This window comes from Stegostoma tigrinum, chromosome 28, assembly GCF_030684315.1.
Source record: "Stegostoma tigrinum isolate sSteTig4 chromosome 28, sSteTig4.hap1, whole genome shotgun sequence".
In the NCBI taxonomy this organism is placed as follows: domain Eukaryota; kingdom Metazoa; phylum Chordata; class Chondrichthyes; order Orectolobiformes; family Stegostomatidae; genus Stegostoma; species Stegostoma tigrinum.
In genome coordinates, this window is record NC_081381.1 from 46,925,330 (window position 1) to 46,946,675 (window position 21,346).

At 42.9% G+C, this 21,346-nt stretch overlaps 1 protein-coding gene across 1 annotated transcript in view; it reads right to left on the reverse strand.

Annotated features, from left to right (window-relative positions):
• epha8 (eph receptor A8) overlaps window positions 1–21,346 on the reverse strand; it is a 495,908-nt gene that overhangs the window by 55,059 nt on the left and 419,503 nt on the right. Inside the window, exon 14 of the mRNA XM_048561609.2 lies at window positions 15,724–15,873. Within this exon, the coding sequence (XP_048417566.2) occupies window positions 15,724–15,873 (150 nt within the window). The remainder of the gene's footprint in view (window positions 1–15,723; window positions 15,874–21,346) is intronic.

The following is a 21,346-nucleotide window of genomic DNA, read 5'->3' on the forward strand; positions in this document are numbered from 1 at the left end:
ATCAAATAATGTCCTGTATCAAACATATACCGTTTTAGATACCACAGCCCATATCAGACAACATGCACCATATCAGTAACCACATCCTGTATCAGATGTATTCTGTATCAAACCATACACCCTGCATCAAACATGCACTATATCACACATCGTGTCTTGTATCAGACACCAAGTCCTATTTCAGAAATCATGCACCATGTCAAACACCATGTCCTATAATTAATATTGAAATACCTTGAATAATCAGGATTGACCTTGCTGACGTGAGCACTAAGATCGATAGTTAACTGTCCTGGCTGCATCTCCACGTCTCAATGTCTTAACCAATCTGTACTCTCTTCTCATGCTGTATAAATTGGTTTTCCTTTACTCAAGTCTGTTTCTTGGGCCCTCGTCCTGACGAGGGTGAGATAAAAAGCTTCATCTGCTTGTCTCCTTTTATTGATGTTTAAGTTCTGTACTACCGAGCGAAAGATCACTGTTACAAATTTTTATAAGCTTAACAAAATAGGGAAATCCTGATCCTGCAGCAGTACCATATTAATTTCATAAATCTTATAAATCGATGGCGTCTTGAGGGATTTTGTAATTCCAGTGGAATACTGAACATAGAATGAGATGTCCAACAATATTCATCTTTAATGTAAAGTCTCCCACTTCTACTCTGACAGGTCTACATGTGATTCAAATCCATACTGCATTGTTGCCTCTTTAACATTGCATTTACCAGGATAGAATTTTCAAGCAATAGTAAGGAGCTTTAGGAATGGTGTGACTCAACAATGTCCATATGCTGGTCTTTATATGCAGTTTTCCACCAAAAGATCACCATGATTAACAGAGTTGGTACTGTCACTAAGGCCACAATCCACAAACAGGTACATTGCTGCTGCTCGGGTATATAAGAAACAGGAATAGGAGCTCACTCCACCATTCAATAAGTTCATAGCTGGTCTTCTTTGTCAACCCTACCTTTTTGTATTATCCTCTATCTCTTAATAGCCTGGGTATTCAAAATGTATCAATCTCTGTCTGGAATTCAGGCAGTCCCTGGGTTGTGAATGGGTTCCGTTTTGGAGTCTGCTCGCACGTCAATTTGTGCACAAGTCAGAACACAACTCACGACAATATACACAGGATCAAAAACAGAAGTGGCTGGAAAAGCTGAGCAGAGATAATGGGATCTGCAGGCTCCTGAGATGCTGCTTGGCCTGCTGTGTTCATCCAGCCTCACATTTTATTATCTTGGAAAAGCTGAGCAGTCTGGCAGCATCTGAGAAGAAAACAAAATCAGAGTTAACATTTCAGGTCCGGTGACACTTCCTCAGACCTCAGGTCACCAGAACCAAAATGTTAACTCTGATTTTGTATTCTTCACAGATGTTGCCAGACCTTATGGGCTTTTCCAGCAATTTCTGTTTTTATTCCTGATTTACTGCATGTGCAGTTCTTTCAGTTTTTATTCAGGACAATATAAAGCAGCTGTTTGTAAATACAGGAAACATTTGTATGTCAGCTCTTTAAAGTTACGTTCCTGTATGTGATTGCACTCATAACAAGGAACGTTCAGAAGTCAGATGTTCATAAATCCAGGGCCCTCCACATTGTCAATTCCTGAATATTCACAGATGTCTGGAGGATAGGGGAATTTCAAAGCTTGACAACACACTGAGTGAAAACATTTCTTCTCATCGCATCTCCAAATGGTTGACCCCTTGCTCTGTTGGAGCAAATTTCTCTCCCAAACTCTACATTCAGTCCTCAAGCCCTTGAAGAAACATATATGTTATATGTTCCTATCAGGCCTCTTCTCATTTTCCTACATTCTAGTGACATAGGCCTTGTCTACTTAATATCTCATTGCAGGACCAACCCTTATCCCAGGATTCAATCAGGTGAATCTTCATCGTTGGCTCTCCAAAGCAACTATAGCTTTCACTAGGTAAGGAAAGTAAAATTGCACAGAATGGCCCAGATATGGTCTTACTAAGGCTCTATACATTTGTGATGAGGCATTCCATCTCTTACAGTTCAATCATTTTGTAAAAAATACACTCTCGATTTCTTCTCTCACTGGACAATGGAGCCAAAAAGTTTTACAGCATGGCAACAGACCTCTCTGTTCAACTTGTCCATGCCAACCAGGTTTCCCAAACTGAAGTAGTTCCATTTGCCTTTGTTTGGTCCATATCCCTCTAAACCTTTCCCATTCATGCACCTGTCCAAATGTCTTTTAAATGTTCTAACTGTACCTGCATCTATCACTTCCTTTGGCAGTTCATTCCACATACAAACCATCCTCTATGTGAATAAGTTGCCTTTCAGGTCCCTTTTAAATCATTTTCCTCTTACCCTAAAAATATGCCTCGTTGTTTTGAACTCCCTCACCCTAGGGAAAAAAACCTTTGTTATTCACCTTATCTATGTCTCTCGTGATTTTATAAAGCTCTGTATGTCACCCCTCAAACTCCTAGGCTCCAGTGAAAAAAGTCCCAAGCTGTTCCAGCCTCTCCTTATAACTCAAACTGTCCAGTCCCTGCAACATCCTAATAAACCTTTTCTGAACCCTCTCCAATTTAATAATATCCTTCCTATAGCAGGGTGATCAGAACTGAACACAGTACTCAAAAAGTAGCTGCACTAATGTCTTCTACAACCTCAACATGACTTACCAATTGCTTTACTCAGTGGGCTGAGCAATGAAGGCAAGCATGTTAAATGCATTCTTAACCACCCTGTCCACTGGTATGTACCTGAACCCCTTATATCTCTCTATTTGACAACATTATACAGGGCCTAACTATTAACTGTATAAGTCCTGCTCTTGTTCATTTTCCCAAAATGCAATACCTCTTAGTTATCTAAATTAAACTCCACCTGCCATTCCTCAGGCCATTGACCTAATTGATGAAGATTCCTTTGCAATCTTGGATAAATTTCTTCATTGCCCACCAACCCACCTCACATGCAAGTACCCTTCAAGTTCCTCTTAGCACCAAATCAACACTGTCACCATTTCAAAAGCTCCCAGTTTTTACATGTTTTTCTCTCCAACTTGGAAACTGCACACATCAGATCCTAAGATGGGGTGGGAGGAAATGAGTAGTAAAGGATAAGCTTGGCTCTTTTCGATTTGCTTGAGAAAGCAGATGGGCCTTTAGTTGAACAACTGCACTGCATTCCCTCAAACACTGTGCTCAAATATACAGGGCCTGGAACATTGTTTCATTCATTCACAGTTTATGGCCATCAATGGCTGGGCCACCATTTATTGTCCATCCCAAGTTGCCCATCACAAGGTGGTGGTGAGAGATAATGGGAACTGCAGATGCTGGAGAATTCCAAGATAATAAAATGTGAGGCTGGATGAACACAGCAGGCCAAGCAGCATCTCAGGAGCACAAAAACTGACGTTTCGGGCCTAGACCCTTCATCAGAGAGGGGGATGGGGAGAGGGAACTGGAATAAATAGGGAGAGAGGGGGAGGCAGACCGAAGATGGAGAGTAAAGAAGATAGGTGGAGAGAGTATAGGTGGGGAGGTAGGGAGGGGATAGGTCAGTCCAGGGAAGACGGACAGGTCAAGGAGGTGGGATGAGGTTAGTAGGTAGCTGGGGGTGCGGCTCGGGGTGGGAGGAAGGGATGGGTGAGAGGAAGAGCCGGTTAGGGAGGCAGAGACAGGTTGGACTGGTTTTGGGATGCAGTGGGTGGGGGGGAAGAGCTGGGCTGGTTGTGTGGTGCAGTGGGGGGAGGGGACGAACTAGGCTGGTTTAGGGATGCAGTAGGGGAAGGGGAGATTTTGAAACTGGTGAAGTCCACATTGATACCATATGGCTGCAGGGTTCCCAGGCGGAATATGAGTTGCTGTTCCTGCAACCTTCGGGTGGCATCATTGTGGCAGTGCAGGAGGCCCATGATGGACATGTCATCTAGAGAATGGGAGGGGGAGTGGAAATGGTTTGCGACTGGGAGGTGCAGTTGTTTGTTGCGAACTGAGCGGAGGTGTTCTGCAAAGCGGTCCCCAAGCCTCCGCTTGGTTTCCCCAATGTAGAGGAAGCCGCACCGCACAAGGTGGTGGTGATCTGCTTTCGTGAACCACTTTTCATTTGGAGTGGGGCGCCTATAGTTTTGTTAAGGACGGAATTCCAGGATTTTGACACAACAACACTGAAGGAACAAGGGTTTTCAAGTCAGGATGGTGAGTGACTCGGAACATGCAGGTGTTGGTGGTGCTTCCATGCATCTGTTGCCGCTGTACTTCTTGATGGAAGCAGTTACGAGTTTGTAAGGTTCTGCCTAAGGATTTAACTTGAGCTCATAGCCTGCTAATTCAGAGGTGAGTGTGGTCCCTGACCTTAACAGAAATGTACTAAATGCTGTGACAGTGATTACTAATTTAAATAAAGGACACTTTACTGAAAGTAACAAGATTCCAGCAAGCACTTTATGCACCAGTTCAGCTCTGCTCAACAACACCACGTTAACTTGCACGACTTTTTGTGATGCTGTATATAAAACTATGTACGTATTCAGCAGTACATTCAGTATGTTAAACTACAAAGCCATGTCACTACAGATCCGACTAAGCAAGGCACTCTAGTTACCTGCTGTAACAGTGGACTTCATGCCAGACCTGAGTTGATTCTTATCAGTTGCTCTCGATTATATTATAATTTTATCCTGATGAAGTCTTTTAGAAATCGACACCATCCCCAGGCCAATATAGTGCTCAGTCATTTACCTGTTCAAATAATGTCAGTGTCCAGGCCTGGCTGGATAAACTATTTATGGAAGCATTTTGCAAAATCCCAATGGTAAACAGCTTGAGTACGCTCTAAATCCTTTTTTAATTGTACCTCACGATTTCTTTCCTGTTGCCACATAATTAGCCTGGAGATTTTGTATTCCAAAGCTGCTATTTATTTGGTACATTCTATTCCATACAACAGATTTTTTTCAATGGAAATTCACCAGCATTTGTTACATTTGAGGCAGAAAGGGAGCGCAAAGGGAGGGATACAAAGTGCAACTGACAGTTCCCATCACTCTGGCCTAAGCTGAGGCACATATGCCTGCCAGGGATTGCATCGAACTGCTTGTACAGATGCAGCCTGGTACAAGACCTGCTGCATAGATAACTGCAACTTACATGCAATGTACAGCTGGTAGTGCCAGTGACTGTAACATACAACTGTCCCTTTTCAGGCATAGGGCTGTGCCCTTCCATGAGCAGAGAATGTTCTGGGATGTTAAACTAGTGCTAATCTCATCAATAATTACCTCCTTTTCTGTTTCCTCAATTATGTTCATCATCGAGTAAGTGGGTGGGATTTTGCTCACTCCATCACTTGGGCACAATTAATTTTCCTCACTTCATGAACATTGGCCCAGCCAATTTCACCAAAAACGTGTTTACCAAAATGCAATGAATTGTTTGAAAGCTACTTTCTACATATGCAACCACTTACCTTGTTACCTTCTATAGGAAGTTTAAATCATGATTTCGCATGCACTTAACAGGGTGCTCCTAATATCAATCCTAATTGAGATTAATAAATCAGCCATGACTTAGTTACTGGATCATAATATCATAAGGTACTGAAAAGGCTCTACTGCTCATCAAGTTTGTACCACCAAAAATATATTGCCATCTTGCCTAGCCCCACTTCCCCACACTTGGCCCATAGCTGTGAATGTTATAAAGCATGGAACATAGAGCATAGAACAATACAGCGTAGGACAGGTCCTTTGGCCCTTGATGTAGCGCCGATCTGTGAACATCCCCCTACACTATCCCATCATCATCTATATGCTTATCCAAGGACTGTTTAAATGCCCCTAATGTGGCTGAGTTAACTACATTGGCAGGCAGAGCATTCCACACCCTTACCACTCTCTGAGTAAAGAACCTGCCTCTGACATCTGTCTTAAATCTATCACGCCTCAATTTGCAGCTATGCCCCCTTGCACAAGCTGATGTCATCATCCTTGGAAAAAGACTCTCACTGTCCACCCTATCTAATCCTCTGATCAACTTGCATGTTTCTATTAAATCCCCTCTCAGCCTTCTTCTCTCCAATGAGAACAGACCCAAGTCCCTCAGCCTTTCCTCATAAGACCTTTGCTCCATAACAGGCAACATCCTGGTAAATCTCCTCTGCACCTTTTCCAATGCTTCCACATCCTTCCTGTAATGGAGCTGTATGCAATATTCCGAGAGAGGCCGCACTAGCATTTTGTAGAGTTGCAGCATGACATCACGGCTCCAGAACTCAACTCCTCTACCAATAAAACCTAACACACTGTATGCCTCCTTAAGAGCACTATCAACCTGGGTGGCAACTTTCAGGGATCTATGTACATGGACACCAAGATCCCTCTGCACATCCACACCACCAAGAATCTTTCCATTGAGCCAGTATTCTGCCTTCCTATTATTTTTTCCCAAAGTGAATCACCTCACATTTAACTGCATTGAACTCCATTTGCTACCTTTCAGCCCAATTCTTCAGTTTATCCAAGTCTCCCTGCAACCTGCAACATTCTTCCACACTGTCCACCACTCCACCAACTTTAGTGTCATCTGCAAACTTACTAACACATCCACCTATGCCTGCATCCAAGTCATTTATAAAAATGACAAACAGCAGTGGTCCCAAAACAAATCCTTGAGGCACACCACTAGTAACCAGACTCCAGGCTGAACATTTTCCATCAACCACCATGCGTTGCCTTCTTACAGAAAGCTAGTTTCTAGTCCAAACTGCTAAGTGTCCCTCAATCCCATACCTCAGCATTTTCTCCAATAGCCTACCATGTGGAACCTCATCAAAGGCTTTACTGAAGTCTGTGGGCACCACGCCAACTGTCCTACCCTCATCCACATGCTTGGTCACCTTCTCAAAAGGTCAATGACGTTTGTGAGATATGATGTACCCTTGATGAAACCACGTTGACTATCTCCAATCAAACTGTTGCTTGCTAGATGATTATAAATCCTATCTCTTATAATCCTTTCCAAAACTTTTCCTACAATTTACGTAAGGCTCACTGGTCTATAATTGCCTGGGTCATCTCTACTGCCCTTCTTGAACAAGGGCAAAACATTTGCAATCCTCCAGTCCTCTGGTATTAAACCTGTAGACGATGATGAGTCAAAGATCAAGGCCAAAGGCTCTGTCATCTCCTCCCTAGCTTCCCAGGGAATCCTCAGAAAAATCCCATCTAGCCCAGTGGATTTATCTATCTTCACACCTTCTAGAATTGATAACACCTCCTCCTTATTAACCTCGATCCTTTCAATTTTAGTAGCCCATAACTCAGTCTTCTCCTCTACAATATTCTCCTTTTCCTGAGTGAAAACAGATGAGAAATATTCGTTTAGCACCTCTCCGATCTCCACAGGGTCCACACACAACTTCCCATTTCAGTCTTTAACTGGCCCTATTCCTACCCTAGTCATCCTCTAATTCCTCACACACTTATAGAAAGCTTTAGGGTTCTCCTTTATTCTACCTGCTAATGTCTGCTCATCTCCCCTTCCTTGCTCTTCTTAACTCTCTCTTTAAATCCTTCCTAGCTAATCCGTAACTCTCTATAGCCTCATCTGAACCATCTCGTCTCAACATCACATAAGCCTCCTTCTTCCACTTAACAAGAGATACAAATTCTTTAGTAAACCACGGCTCCCTTGCCTTATCACTTCCTCCCTGCCTGACAGGGACATACCTATCAAGGACACGCAATATATGTTCCTTAAACCAGCTCCTCATTTGGATTGTCCCTTGTATTTTGCTATCCCATTCTATGCCTCCTAAGTCACTTATGACACTTAACCTCTCTCCAAGTACATTTTAAAGACTGTGAGGTTCCCAACCACCTTGTGAGTGAAAACATTTTGCCTCAAATCCCCTTTAAACTTACTGCCTTTCAGTTTAAAATTATGCTGCCTTGTTACTGACTGTTCAATTAAGGAGAACAGCTGCTTTCCATTCACCCCATCCATGCTGCTCATAATGTGATACATCAGACGAAGGTGAGAACAGGAACAAGGGCATGGTATGCTTCTGTAACCTCCTTTTCTCAAGCTCTGTAATTCTCAATTATCTGAAAAGGGGAGACTGAGCCTCAGTCAGTCAGGAGCATGGAAATCTTAATGCAAAAACTGCAGGAGGATTTTTTTGGGTGTTTTTGGTTACTTCTATGAAGCCTATCATAAACTGTGATTTATATCATCACAGCAGCAATACAACTTCTCCTGTACAGAGCAAAGAAATAATAATGGTAGTAATAATAGTTTGACAGTAGCAGCTGTGATTTTCAAACACATTGAGTTCATTGGAGTGGATCCACGTTCTCCACAGTGCACTGTCTGCAATTACTTACAAACACTTCATTTATGTTTTGTTCCCCCATTATGGATTAGGCTAAATTCAGCTTTATCATGGCAGATAAAAGGTTAATAAACATAATGTGACTGACTGCACTCCCTTCCAGTGATCTTGAATTACTAAGAAAATATTACAAACTGTACAAATGCAGCTGCTTAGATCCATTAAAAACCTTGCATGAGGCAATCTGGAGCAGAATAAATCCATTATCAGTTAGACACAAGTCTATTACTGCAAAGAAAATAGATTATAGAAGTGAATAATAATCCAATAATTCAATGACAATTAGCACTGATTCAACAATGTTCTTCAGAGGGTCTTGAGGAAAAGGAGCTGCAAAATTGCAATGTCATGCTTAGAGATTGTTCTGAAGGACTATGCTATTTTTGCAAAGTCAGTGTAGAAGTCAGCGCTGCACTGACAACTTCCCCACATCAATTGGGACAGTTCAGGGTTCAATTAATACAAGTAAGTTCTCTTCTCACTAGGAGTGAGGTAAAATTGTAGGACCCCACCTTGCCTGTGATTCTGATATTAATTTACATGCCCGTTAGGCCCAGCTTCTGTTTCTGTATTTGCCATATTTACTTTGTATTCTATGAGGATGCAGCTAAAAAGCTGGGCTTCGGGACCCTGGAGCAACCATCTGATAATGTCACCGAGCTGAGCTAACATGAAAATAGCACAGTGAGGGCAGAGTTCAAACACGCTTGAAGAAATTAACAGCAATTGGGAATAGTGAATACATGAAGAAGGTAGCTTACTCTACTCCTTAGATAGTGCCCGGCATTTCTGAGATTACTATGTATAATGGTATTTATTATAATATAAGAAGGAAGGTTATGTTGAAGTCTAAGTCTGAAGGCTTGACCTTGTCTTCTTCTCAGTGTCTGCCTTGAACTCAAATTTATTTTCTGACATCAAACTGTGCCATATGGAATAACAGAGCAGGCTCGAGGAACCTGCTCTTAGTTCTTATGTTCTTATCGTCCCTTTAGTTATTTAATGACTTCTAACTCCATTCGAACTCAGAACGTACACAGTTTGCATTCCTCCTCATTTATAAATTTCCGGTTCTAATGAAAGGTCACTGACCTCAAATGTTAACTCTCTTTCTGTTACCACAGCTAAGGCCTGACGTCTGCTTACATTTCTGGTTCTTATTTCCTCTGCATGTGTGCCTAATGGCTTGTTACAGTTGTGTTTACTTCCCATTCCAGCATGCAGTATTTCTTGAAGAGACATGCTCATGGTACCATCACCACATCGTAACATGTGACTCAATAGCATGAAGATCTCAGCCTCCATCTTACTGAGCCTTCTTGTAGATGAGGGAAACATACCACAATTTGTAACTAAATTGCTCAGGTCCAGCCCTGACAGAAGGTTTAGATGGGATACTGGAAAGACTCATTCACCAACAGATTGATGGAAATCTGGAAGTCACTGCCTGTAAGGGTGGCAGAGGCAGAAACCCTCATAGCATTTAAGAAGTGATTAGGTGTGCTTTTTATGCCAAGATATGTAAGTCTATGGGATCAAGTGCTGGAATATGGGATTAGAATAGTTAGGTAGTTGTTTGCGAATGGCATATTTGCGATGGGCCAACGGGACTTCTTCTGTGTTGTAGATCTCTATGGTTTGATGACATGGCAGTGCCTATAACAATAATATAAGCGTATTTACTAGGAGCTAAAGTAAATGTTCATTGAATCTTTCAGCACTACAGTTCCCATGGCTAAACAGAAGTATCATCTCATCAGGTGCAAATACCCTGCTGAAAGTAAAACGCTATCACTGTAATGGGTAACAGATTGGGAGGAACTGCAGCAGCTACTTAGAAAGAAGTAACTTTTAGATTCCACATCATGTCACACCAGTTATGACTTGACATAGCCAAAGGGATCAAGAATGTATCAAAAGGTTGAAGCATATTGAAGGAATAAGAAAAGCTTGAAATTAAATGGTTTTATTTCTTTTTGTTTCAGTAACACACTGGGCATCCTAGGTCCAAAAAGCTTAATATGATTCAACCCTCACAGTTAAGATGTAAAAGATCATTAAATCTTTCTGTTCCTGAATACGATGTCTCCAATTATAAAAAAAAATTATACTGGATGAAAACACAACAGTAAATTGTTTTTACATAATATGTTTAAGGTAATAAAATGCTACAAAGCACTTTATAGGAGTGTTAGCTTACTGGCCAACCCTCAAGCGACTGTCTGTGTGGGGTTTACACATTCTTCCCATGTCTGCATGGGTTTCCTCTGGGTAGTCCAGTTTCCACCCACTGTCCAAACATGCGAGGCTAGGTGGATTGACCATGTAAAATGCAGTTATAGGGATAGGGTATTGGTGTGGGCCTGGGTAGGATGCTGTTCAGAGGGCCGGTGTGGAGTTGATGGGCCAAACAGCCCGTTTCCACACTGCAGGGATTCTGTAATTCTATAAGGTACATCAGGATGGATGGCTAAAAGCTTGGTCAATTGTCAAGGTTTAAGAAGCATCTTAAAAGATGTAAAAAAAAGGCTCAGAGTTTATGGAAGAGATTCCAGAACTTAGGAGCTTGGCAGCTGGATCGCTCCAGGGTAAGGCTGATTAAAATCCGGGTTGCACAAAAGGCGATGCGCTGAGATCTCAGAAAGTTGTGGAGCTAGGACAGAGGTAGGGTGAAACAAGATCACTGAAAGGTTTGCAAACAAAATCAAGATGATGTAGAGTTGAAGAGCTTGTCAACAGACACATGTGAACAATGGTTATTTGTTCAATGCATGTGGATGTCACTCTCAGGTTCAGTGTTTATTGGGGTCAGCCATCTTTCAGTGTGTCAATTATTCAACAAGCTGGAGCCTTGGGCACTTTACATTTATTGACTGATAATCATGTTCTGGCAACAGGTTTTGTACTTAAACCTAAAACTATATTTTAAAAATGAGAAAAAAATAGTAATTTAGTATTCTCTGAAGAACATGATGTTCTAAGAAAATGGCATTAATTCAATCTTTTCATTGCATTGTCCAGACTTTGGACAAAAACCTGTACAAGCAACATCTGGACTGAACAGTCTCTGTTAGACAGCATCTGAATTTTAACACATCACTTACAAGTGTTTACATTTCCACTGGCAGAAAGATCATCAGCCAGAGCACATCAAATTTATGGCAACTGACCAGGGAGCCAGACATGATCCCCATATGGGAAAGAAATCATACAGTAAATTGTTTCAATTTGAAATTAAGTAAATTTAGAAATATATCTGGAGTAGTTCAGAGAAATCTCACTCAGCTGTTCCCAGGGTTTTGTGGCTAAGCTTATCAGGAAATGTTAGGCCTTTAAATGTCGGAGTTTAAAAGAATAAAGAGGTGATCTTAATGAAATGTATAAGATCCAATGATAGAGGTGAAATGATATTTGCCCTCAGGAGTCATGAATGTTTGGAATTCTCTTCCCCAACTGCAAAGCAGGCAGGGCCACTCAAGCTTTTTAAGACAAAGATGGCTAGATACTGAACTGTGGGACAAGTGGGCATGTACACTCAATAGGGAATGAGCACATGTATGGGTCCAACTCTCTACATTGCTGTTACAAGGTCCACATCACACATGTGGACACAACAGGCGCACCGTTGAAATAGTCAGATTGGAGGAAGGGGGAATACATGGGGCTAGAAAGTGTAAGAGAACAGACAGGGCTCGTAGGGAATGGGGAAGAGAGAGCACATGGGCCTGGAGTGTCTGGTGAGAGAACAGAGGGCTTGTGGAGGTGTGGGGTGGAGACAGCATGTGGGTCTTGGGAAGGGATGGTGGTGAGAGAACAGATAGGGTTTGTAGAGGGTGGGAGGGAGAGACTAAGTGGGGTTGGGGGTGACGAGAGAATAGTTGCAGAGGAAGACAGATCATATGGGGATAGGAGGACTGTGGGTGGGGCTGAAGAGAAAGTACGTGGGGCTGGTAAAGCAGTGAGGACAGACAGGGCTGGAAGCAGAATGCCTGGGACTGGGTTCGTGGTGATGGGGTCGGGATGGGGAGAAGAGATCTGATCTCCACTTCCCTTGCCTGACTAGTCTGAACGTGAAAATGTGGAAAGTATTTGTGCACACTCAAAGGTGATGAAATTAGTCTTTGCCAAAAAGCAAAATGGGTGATTGCCAACTGGCAGCCGACTTTACGCCAGATCCAATTCTCGACTGAAATGAAAGGAAAGCCAGCCGCAGTGTGGAATGGGATGCTATTGTTTGTTTGAAATGACTGGCAAAGATGAACAATATTATTCCAAAAACAACACTGTGTAAAAATCAGAGATAGTAAGAACTGCAGGTGCTGGAGTCAGAGATAACACAGTGTGGATCTGGAGGAACACAGCAGGCCAAGCAGCATCAGAAGAGCAGGAAAGTTGATGTTTTAGGTTGGGACACTACTTCAGAATATCTGAAGAAGGGTCCAGACCCAAAACGAAACGTCAGCATTCCTGCTCCTCTGATGCTGCCTGGCCTGTTGTCTTTCTCCAGTTTCATACTGAGTAAAAATGACCAATTACCTTTTTTATTTGATCTGTCAAAAGATATGGGCATTGATGCCAAGCCTACAATTTATTGTCTGTCCAAAGCTATTCATGAGAAGGTGACAACAAACATTCTTGAACTGATGCTAAAGTTATGTGGTTGAATAGTGTCTTCAGATACGGTTTTCCATGAGAAATACATTTTCAAGTTAGAATGCTGAGTCATTTGGGAGGAACTTATGTGCGTTCCCATATATTGGCTGCTTTTTTTCTCTAAGTGATAATAATTGTGGGTTTGGAAGGTGCTGTTGGAGGAGCCAAAGTGAATTTCTGCAGTGCATATTGTACATCGTACACATAGCAGCTGCTGTGTGTTGAAGGAGAAGGGAGTGAATGTTTGTGGGTGAGGTGTTACTCAAACATGTAACTTTGTCTTGGATGATGCCAAGTAATGTTTGGATTCTGGTTCATTGATGAAATGAGGTCAAGTAGATTTTCTCTCTTATAGGTTCCCTTCCCTTGCCTCAAACCCAGTCTGGTACATTTCCTTTAAGGACTTGGACAGTTTGGTCAGTCGTGATGCTACACAGCTCCTCTTGGTGATGGCCAATGAAGCACCCCCCCCAACCCCCACCATCAAAGTACATGTGACCCACAATACCTCTTCCAAGTGGTGTTAAATATGGATGTGATCTGATTCACTGGATACCATTGTGTCACCAACTCTATTGGAATTGTCCTGGCACTGAAACAGGGCATAGCCAAAGATGGTGATTGACATGCCTTGGCTATATGACCACACCCGATGCTGGCTTGACCAGTTTGTGGAGCACTGCTCCCAATGTCAACAATCATCCCCATGCATTAGTGAGAAGGGCTTGATGGAGTTGAGTGGACGGGGTGTCCTTTTGTCATGTCCCAATATAATGTCTGGGTTGCTACCATACCCAGTTTTATTGTTAATTTTTGGGGATAAAAGTGAGGAGCTCACTACAGGGCAGTTCCTTTGTTATGGGAGTCAAGTTACATGTAGGTTACATTGGGGAGAAACAGCAGCTTTCCTTCCCTAATGAGGAAGCACCAGACAGCTTATTGAACACATCAGGGAAAACGGCTTTCTAATCCAGATTTTCGTTTTTGAAAAACTGAATTAAAGTTCACAAAAGAATAGCCATGTTGGAATGGTTTGTGACATTATCCAGTGGTACAGTGCCAGCTGTTAATCTCTGGCCTCCCTTTAGAATATAGTTAGGAAGCAGCTTGTGTTGTGTTGTGTCTTTCGTCGACACAAAGACCAGTAGAAAACAGCTGATTCACTGGAGCAACAGCTGCTGTCATTGGAAAATTGGCAATGATTACTGCATTCTCTGGGCATCTGAATAACAGTAACTCTGGTACCTGAGCTCCAGGCAGTAACTCCTCCTGAAGCCTGCAACAGGATGCTGTCCGATAACTGGTGATACTAACCGCAGGCAAAGCTGCCAACATTCAGAGTGAGTGTGACTGTATGTATGTGACTGTGTGTGAGAGGAAGGGAGGGGGTATGAGTGTTTGTGTGTGTATGAGTGAGTGTGTGTTCATATGTGTGCGAGTGAGAATGTAATTGTGAGTGAGAGTCTGTTCGTGTTAGGGGGTGAGTGTGTTCATGTGAGATGGTAAGTGAATTTGTGTGTGAGTGAGAGTGTGATTGTGTGAGATGGTCAGTATGATTGTGTGAGAATGTGAGTGAGTGTGTGTTTGTGTTTGTTTTATGCACATTTATGCACATGTGAATGCATGTGTCTCTTTTTAAAACTGTCTCTCTCTGCATGTCTGTGTCTCCCTCTGCATGTCTGTACCTGCGTGAAGGTGTTTCATCTGCCTGTCTGTGTGGGTGACTTGGTGAGTGTTTATATTTGAGTAGGATAAATCAGGTGGCATTGTGGCTCAGTGGTTAGCACTGCAGCCTCACAGCACCAGGGACCCGGGTTCAATTCCAGCCTCGAATAACTGTCTGTGCGGAGTTTGCACATTCTCCCTGAGTCTGCGTGGGTTTTCTCTGGGTGCTCCGGTTTCCTCCCACAGTCCAAAGATGCGCATGCTAGGTGGATCAGCCATGCTAAATCACCCGTGGTGTTCATGGGTGTGTGGGTTATTGGGGGAGGTCTGGGTGGGATGCTCCAAGGGGTGGTGTGGACTTGTTGGGCCGAAGAGCCTGTTTCCACACTGTAGGGAATCTAATCTAATCTAATATACGTGAATGTATGTGCCTGTGTACTTGTGTGTGCATGTCTGTGCACATCTGTGTCTGCCCAAATATGCACATTTGCATGAGCATGTGTTTCTGGAGTATGTGTGTCTGTGCACACATGGATGTTTGTGTGCATGTGTGTTTTTATATTTATGTATTGCTGAGGTATCTGTAAACATGTGTATCCGTGTTTGTGTTAGAGTATGTTTAATGGTGTCTATAGGAAGGTATGTTAGTGAGTACATCTATGTGAATGTGCATTCATGTATCTGTACATCTGTGTATTTTATCTCTGTGAAAGTGCCTGTATGTACATGTACGTTTGTGTGTCAATATCTACGTGAATTGTTTGCAGTTTATAATGTGACAAAATACAACTCACTGATAGTTTCAACTGTATCTCTGCCACTTTGAACTGTTTACTGACAATTAAAACAAAATCATGAATAATTAAATGATTCCAATGACAATCTCATACAGGGGTGAATCCATACAAGAACAGTTATTTCAAGGTTTAAGTGGTGAACAAAATGTTCTTGTGAAACAGCAGCATACACCATCAGTAAATTCAATACAGACGGGAAGAGGGATATCGTACTTACATCTCGGTTTGTCATGTTCCAATATGGTCTCTCTCCATACGATGTCACCTCCCACATTACAACTCCATAACTCCAGACGTCACTGGCTGAGGAGAACTTGCGGTAAGCAATGGCCTCGGGAGCTGTCCAGCGGATTGGGATCTTTCCTCCCTGAACAAGAAGTTTTAACTTTTAGAGCAGTTTTGCAAATTCCTTATTTCACTCATGGTCTCTAGATATAAAATATCTGTACTAATACAAAGACACGTCAACAACTTTCAAGGCCTTGGAAACAAATAAATATCAATATCCGTAAAACACACATTTGCAAGGCTTTGGGAAATGAGTATGAGATGGACTCTCATAGATAGCTCAAGAACCAGTCAAAACATGACAGACTGAATTGCCTCCTTCTATGGTGTTGTGAATATTATCCAGTAGAAAGAATTAGCACACTTACGGACCGACTTATGGAACTTTACTGTAAGCCCCTAACATGTGAGAGGGCGAGGTAATCGCTGGCCGTGATGTCAGCATCCCTGGCACCCACCAAAGTCCTGGAGCAGAATTGTTTCAGTTGTACGCCTGCCTATTCAGGTCAGACCTGTAGGAGACTGGGGGAGTCTATGCTGCAGGATTTAGATACGGTAGTGTCATGTAGCCCACTGTTTCAAGGGCAGCTGGAGGATAAATTAACAATTAGAAGTATAATCAATTAGGTCCTGATCAGCAACACCTTCTGGGATCAAGATTTTGATCTTAAATCTTCTCTGTGCTCTGTAGTGATGGTGTATGCTACTACTTCTCAGCAAAGGCTAACTGTACCTCTACTACTGTTTGCACAGTTGCTCAAGGACTGGGCCTTCCTGGGTTGTATGAGTCAATGCTGCATGGAATATTGGAATATACAGTCAGAAAAGAAAAATAAACAGAATTATAGAAGCACAGGATATTGGAGATTATGCCAAGTCTTTGTAACACTTTGGTCCGACCACATCTGGGAAACATAATATAGTTGGAAGGGATAATAATATTGCTTTGTGTTACCACTAGACTTGTGGCTTAAACTTCTGCACATTGGATAGATGGCACCATTGTTGCTTCTGGTAAGTTGTGGCCTGTAATGTTGCCTGGGCTAATGTATTTCAAAGAAGAGATGGGATCAGTTTGCCTTAGAGCAGAGGTGATTAAGTGGGGACCTGACTTAGGTGTACAAAGCTAACGAGGGGCATAAATAGAAAGAAGGCTTTCCCTTTAATAAAGGGGTCAAAAACTAGCTGGCATGGCTCATTTAAAGGGGATTTAAGGAAAACTTTTTTTAAATAAAAGGTTGGTGGCTATCTGGAAATCACTGGCTAAAGAGGTGGTAAGGCTGGAATTATCACAACAGCTAAGAAGTACTTGGTTGAACCCTTGAAACCCATAACAAACAAGTCAGTGGGTCAGTGGGTCAAATAAGACCATAGTCAACAGGTTTTTGAGGGCCTGCAAAGACATAATGGGCCAAAGGCCTCTTTCTGCACCATGAGATAGTAAGAAATGCCAATGCTGGAGTCAGAAATAATAGTGTGGAGCTGGAGGAACACAGCAGACTAGGCAGCATCAGAGCAGCAGGAAAGCTGACGTTTTGGGTCAGGACTCCACTTCAGAAGATCCTTCCTGAAGGAGGGTCCTGACCCGAAATGTCAGCTTTCCTGCTCCTCTGATGCTGCCTGGTCTGCTGTGTTCCTCTAGCTCCACACTGTGTTATCTCTTTCTTTACCATAATACTTTTTGATTCTAATGATTTCCCCATGCCCACGAGTGGAAGTGACTCTAATGGTCTCTGTATACTCTACTGTTTACGTACTGTACACAATCCTGTCATCTGTCAGTACATTTCTCACTGCTACCGACTACTCCGGCCTTTTATCGCGGTCTCATATGCACGACTACTGACATTACTGTTAAAACACGATGTACATTACCATCTCAATATTATATCCATCTTCATCATAATACAATGCTGTCTCTCCTGACCTCAGTATATACCACAACACACACTGGTCAATTGAGTACGTTGAATTAGTCTGTCCTACAGTGTTGGAAAGGGAACAGCTCACTTACACACAAGAAGCCCTCACATTTAGCAATGTGATAATGACCAGATAATCTGTTCTTGTGACCTTGCTTGAGGGATAAACATTAATTAGTGGTGTCTTGGGCAGTTTTCTGCTCTGCTCTGAAGAGTGTCATGGAATCTTTTACATCCACCTCAGAGGGCAGATTGGATTCGAACTGCAATCTTCTGACTCAGTGTCTCAATTTTAGTCGAAGCTAACCCCTCAGGTGAAGTCGCCAAAATAGAGGCACTTTTACATACAAATACAGCCGTGGGAGAGTCAGAGCTGGGAATGGAAAGCGATGAGTTGTACTGGCTGAATCACCATATTTAATCGTGATTTATTCCATGCTTTTAAGGGTTGGAGATGAACCGAGAGATGGATATTCTGCATGTGATAATGTTCCGGAGACTCTAAAGGTTGGCATAAAAAAGCATTACATTCACAGCCACATCATTGGAGAAGGGTAAACAGGTTGATAACACTTGTAATAAAATGTGAGGCTGGATGAACACAGCAGGCCAAGCAGCATCTCAGGAGCACAAAAGCTGACGTTTCGGGCCTGGACCCTTCATCAGAGAGGGGGATGGGGGGAGGGAACTGGAATAAATAGGGAGAGAGGGGGAGGCGGACCGAAGATGGAGAGTAAAGAAGATAGGTGGAGAGGGTGTAGGTGGGGAGGTAGGGAGGGGATAGGTCAGTCCAGGGAAGACGGACAGGTCAAGGAGGTGGGATGAGGTTAGTAGGTAGCTGGGGGTGCGGCTTGGGGTGGGAGGAAGGGATGGGTGAGAGGAAGAACCGGTTAGGGAGGCAGAGACAGGTTGGACTGGTTTTGGGATGCAGTGGGTGGGGGGGAAGGGCTGGGCTGGTTGTGTGGTGCAGTGGGGGGAGGGGATGAACTGGGCTGGTTTAGGGATGCAGTGGGGGAAGGGGAGATTTTGAAACTGGTGAAGTCCACATTGATACCATATGGTGCCATATGATACCATTTTGTGCTCCTGAGATGCTGCTTGGCCTGCTGTGTTCATCCAGCCTCACATTTTATTATCTTGGAATCTCCAGCATCTGCAGTTCCCATTATCTCTGATAACACTTGTAAATTGGGTTATCTGTCACTGAGATTCATTTTAAAAAAAAAATCAGGTGGCAGCGTTATGATATTGACTTCAAAAGAAAAAATGAAAACAAGATTCAGATAAACCTCTATAAATGTTACTCATTGTCTCTTCATCATTGAAACTCTCTCCTCCTTCTTTATATAAAGCTTTTTTACATGGCATTCCATCCACAGAATCTGGCCAACAAATCTTATATGTTTTTGAGATTTATTGACCAAATCCCAAATGATTGTTTTCCCATGATTCTTCAGTTGCAGATAAGAATGTGTCTGAAGAATGAAGGATGGCCTTTCAAGGACAGAAGAAACTCGTATTCATATAACAACTTTCATGTGAACTAAACATAGCCAATGAATTACTTTAAGCTGTTGAAAATCAGAAATTGCTGGACAAATGCTTCAGAACTTCAAGAAGGGTCAATGGACTCAAAATGTGAACTTTGCCTTTCCTCCACAGATGCTACCAAACCTGCTGAGATTTTCCAGCAATTTCTGATTTTGTTTCTGATTTCAAGCATCTACAGTTCTTTGTTTTGTTAAATTTAAACTATTATTCTTTGGCTAAATGGCAATCCCAAAGGCTCACAAACATAGATAAATGACAATTAATGTTATTGATGTTGATTTAAGGATAAGTGTTGGGCAAGATATCAGGAAAATTGTACTTTCTATTATGCAGTCTTGAACAAATAAACCTTGGTTTAATATCTCATATGAAAGCAGGCACATTCATAATATGGCTCTCCCTCAGTGCTATCCTGAAATGTCAGCCTCAAGTTGAGGCTTGAGCTCATAACTGGCAAGCTCAGGGGGAAGAGCGCTTTCGCAGAATTAAGGGTGCCATCAAACAAAGATTTCGGTATCAGGGCAGTCAAGAGTACAGCTATACAGGACATTACAGGAGTATATTAATTTGGATTCTTTGGAGGGTTAGGGCTAGGGTCTTGCCTGCTACAGAACCTGCTGTGGCTCTTCTGACAAAGCCGATTGGTATTAATGCCATATTGCAGTACCTTTTGGGTGCAGTCCCTGGAATAAAGACTAGCATGGTGATATATCCCACCTATAAAGATATAAAGTCAGAGGACTGCAGCTCTTTTGAACATCAGCACCACTGAGATGGCGGTGGGTGCTGCTGGAATAATACCTTGCTAGAGGCCCAGGGCCAAGCAACAACAAATGGATCAGAGGTAATGGGAACTGCAGATGCTAAAGAATCCAAGATAACAAAGTGAGGGGCTGGATGAACACAGCAGGCCAAGAAACATCTTAGGAGCATGAAAGCTGATGTTTCGGGCCTAGACCCTTCATCCTTTTTCTGTTGAAGGGTCTAGGCCCGAAACGTCAGATTTTATGCTCCTAAGATGCTGCTTGGCCTGCTGTGTTCATCCAGCCCCGCACTTTGTTATCAACAACAAAAGGGTGACAGATAAATAATAGGCAGAGTGCTGTGATGGGCTCAGGTCACAGGCACAGAGTGAAGGGAGTGTGTCAACAGTCAGCAGGAAGAGCAAAGTTATAATTTTCTCATATTAGAATCACAGAATGCCTATAGTGCAGAAAGTGACCATTCAGCCCATTGAGTCAGCACCAACCCTCCAAACAGCATCCCACCCAGACTAACCCCATGCCTATAACCCCACATTTACCATAGCTAATCCATCTAGCCTGCAAATCCCTGGACCCTATGGGACAATTTACCATAGCCAATCCACCAAACCTAACAAGCATCTTCAGACTGTGGGACAAAACACATGCAGACTATACACAGACAATCACCCAAGGCTAGAATTGACTCTGGGTCCCAGGCATGATGAGGCAATATTGCTAACCACCATACCTCTGTCCAATACTTCATTCTACAATCATGTGCCTTCATGGAAGACTGGCACAAAAGGTGAAGTCACCTGGTGTCAGCATGAGCTGGAAAGATGGTTACAGAGATAACAAAGTGTAGAGCTGGATGAGCACAGGAGGCCAAGCAGAATCTTAGGAGCACAAAAGCTGATGTTTCGGCCGAGATCCTTCATCAGAAATGGGACAGGGAGAGAGGGTTCTAAAATAAATAGGGAGAGAGGGGGAGGCAGACTGAAGATGGATCGAGAAGAAGATAGGTGGAGTGAGGACAGACAAGTTAAAGAGGTGGGGATGGACCCAGTAGAAGTGAGTGTAGATGGGGAGGTAGGGAGGGAATAGGTCAGGCCAGGGAGGACGGACAGGTCAAGGGGGCGGAATGAGGTTAGTATGAAGGAAATGGGGGTGCAGCTTGAGGTGGGAGGAGGGGATAGGTGAGAGGAAGAACAGTTTAGAGAGGTGGGTACGAGCTGGGCTGGTTTTGGATTGTGGTAAGGGGAGGGGAGATTTCGAAGCTTGTGAAATCCATATTGATACCATCGGGCTGCAGGGTTCCCAAGCGGAATGTGAG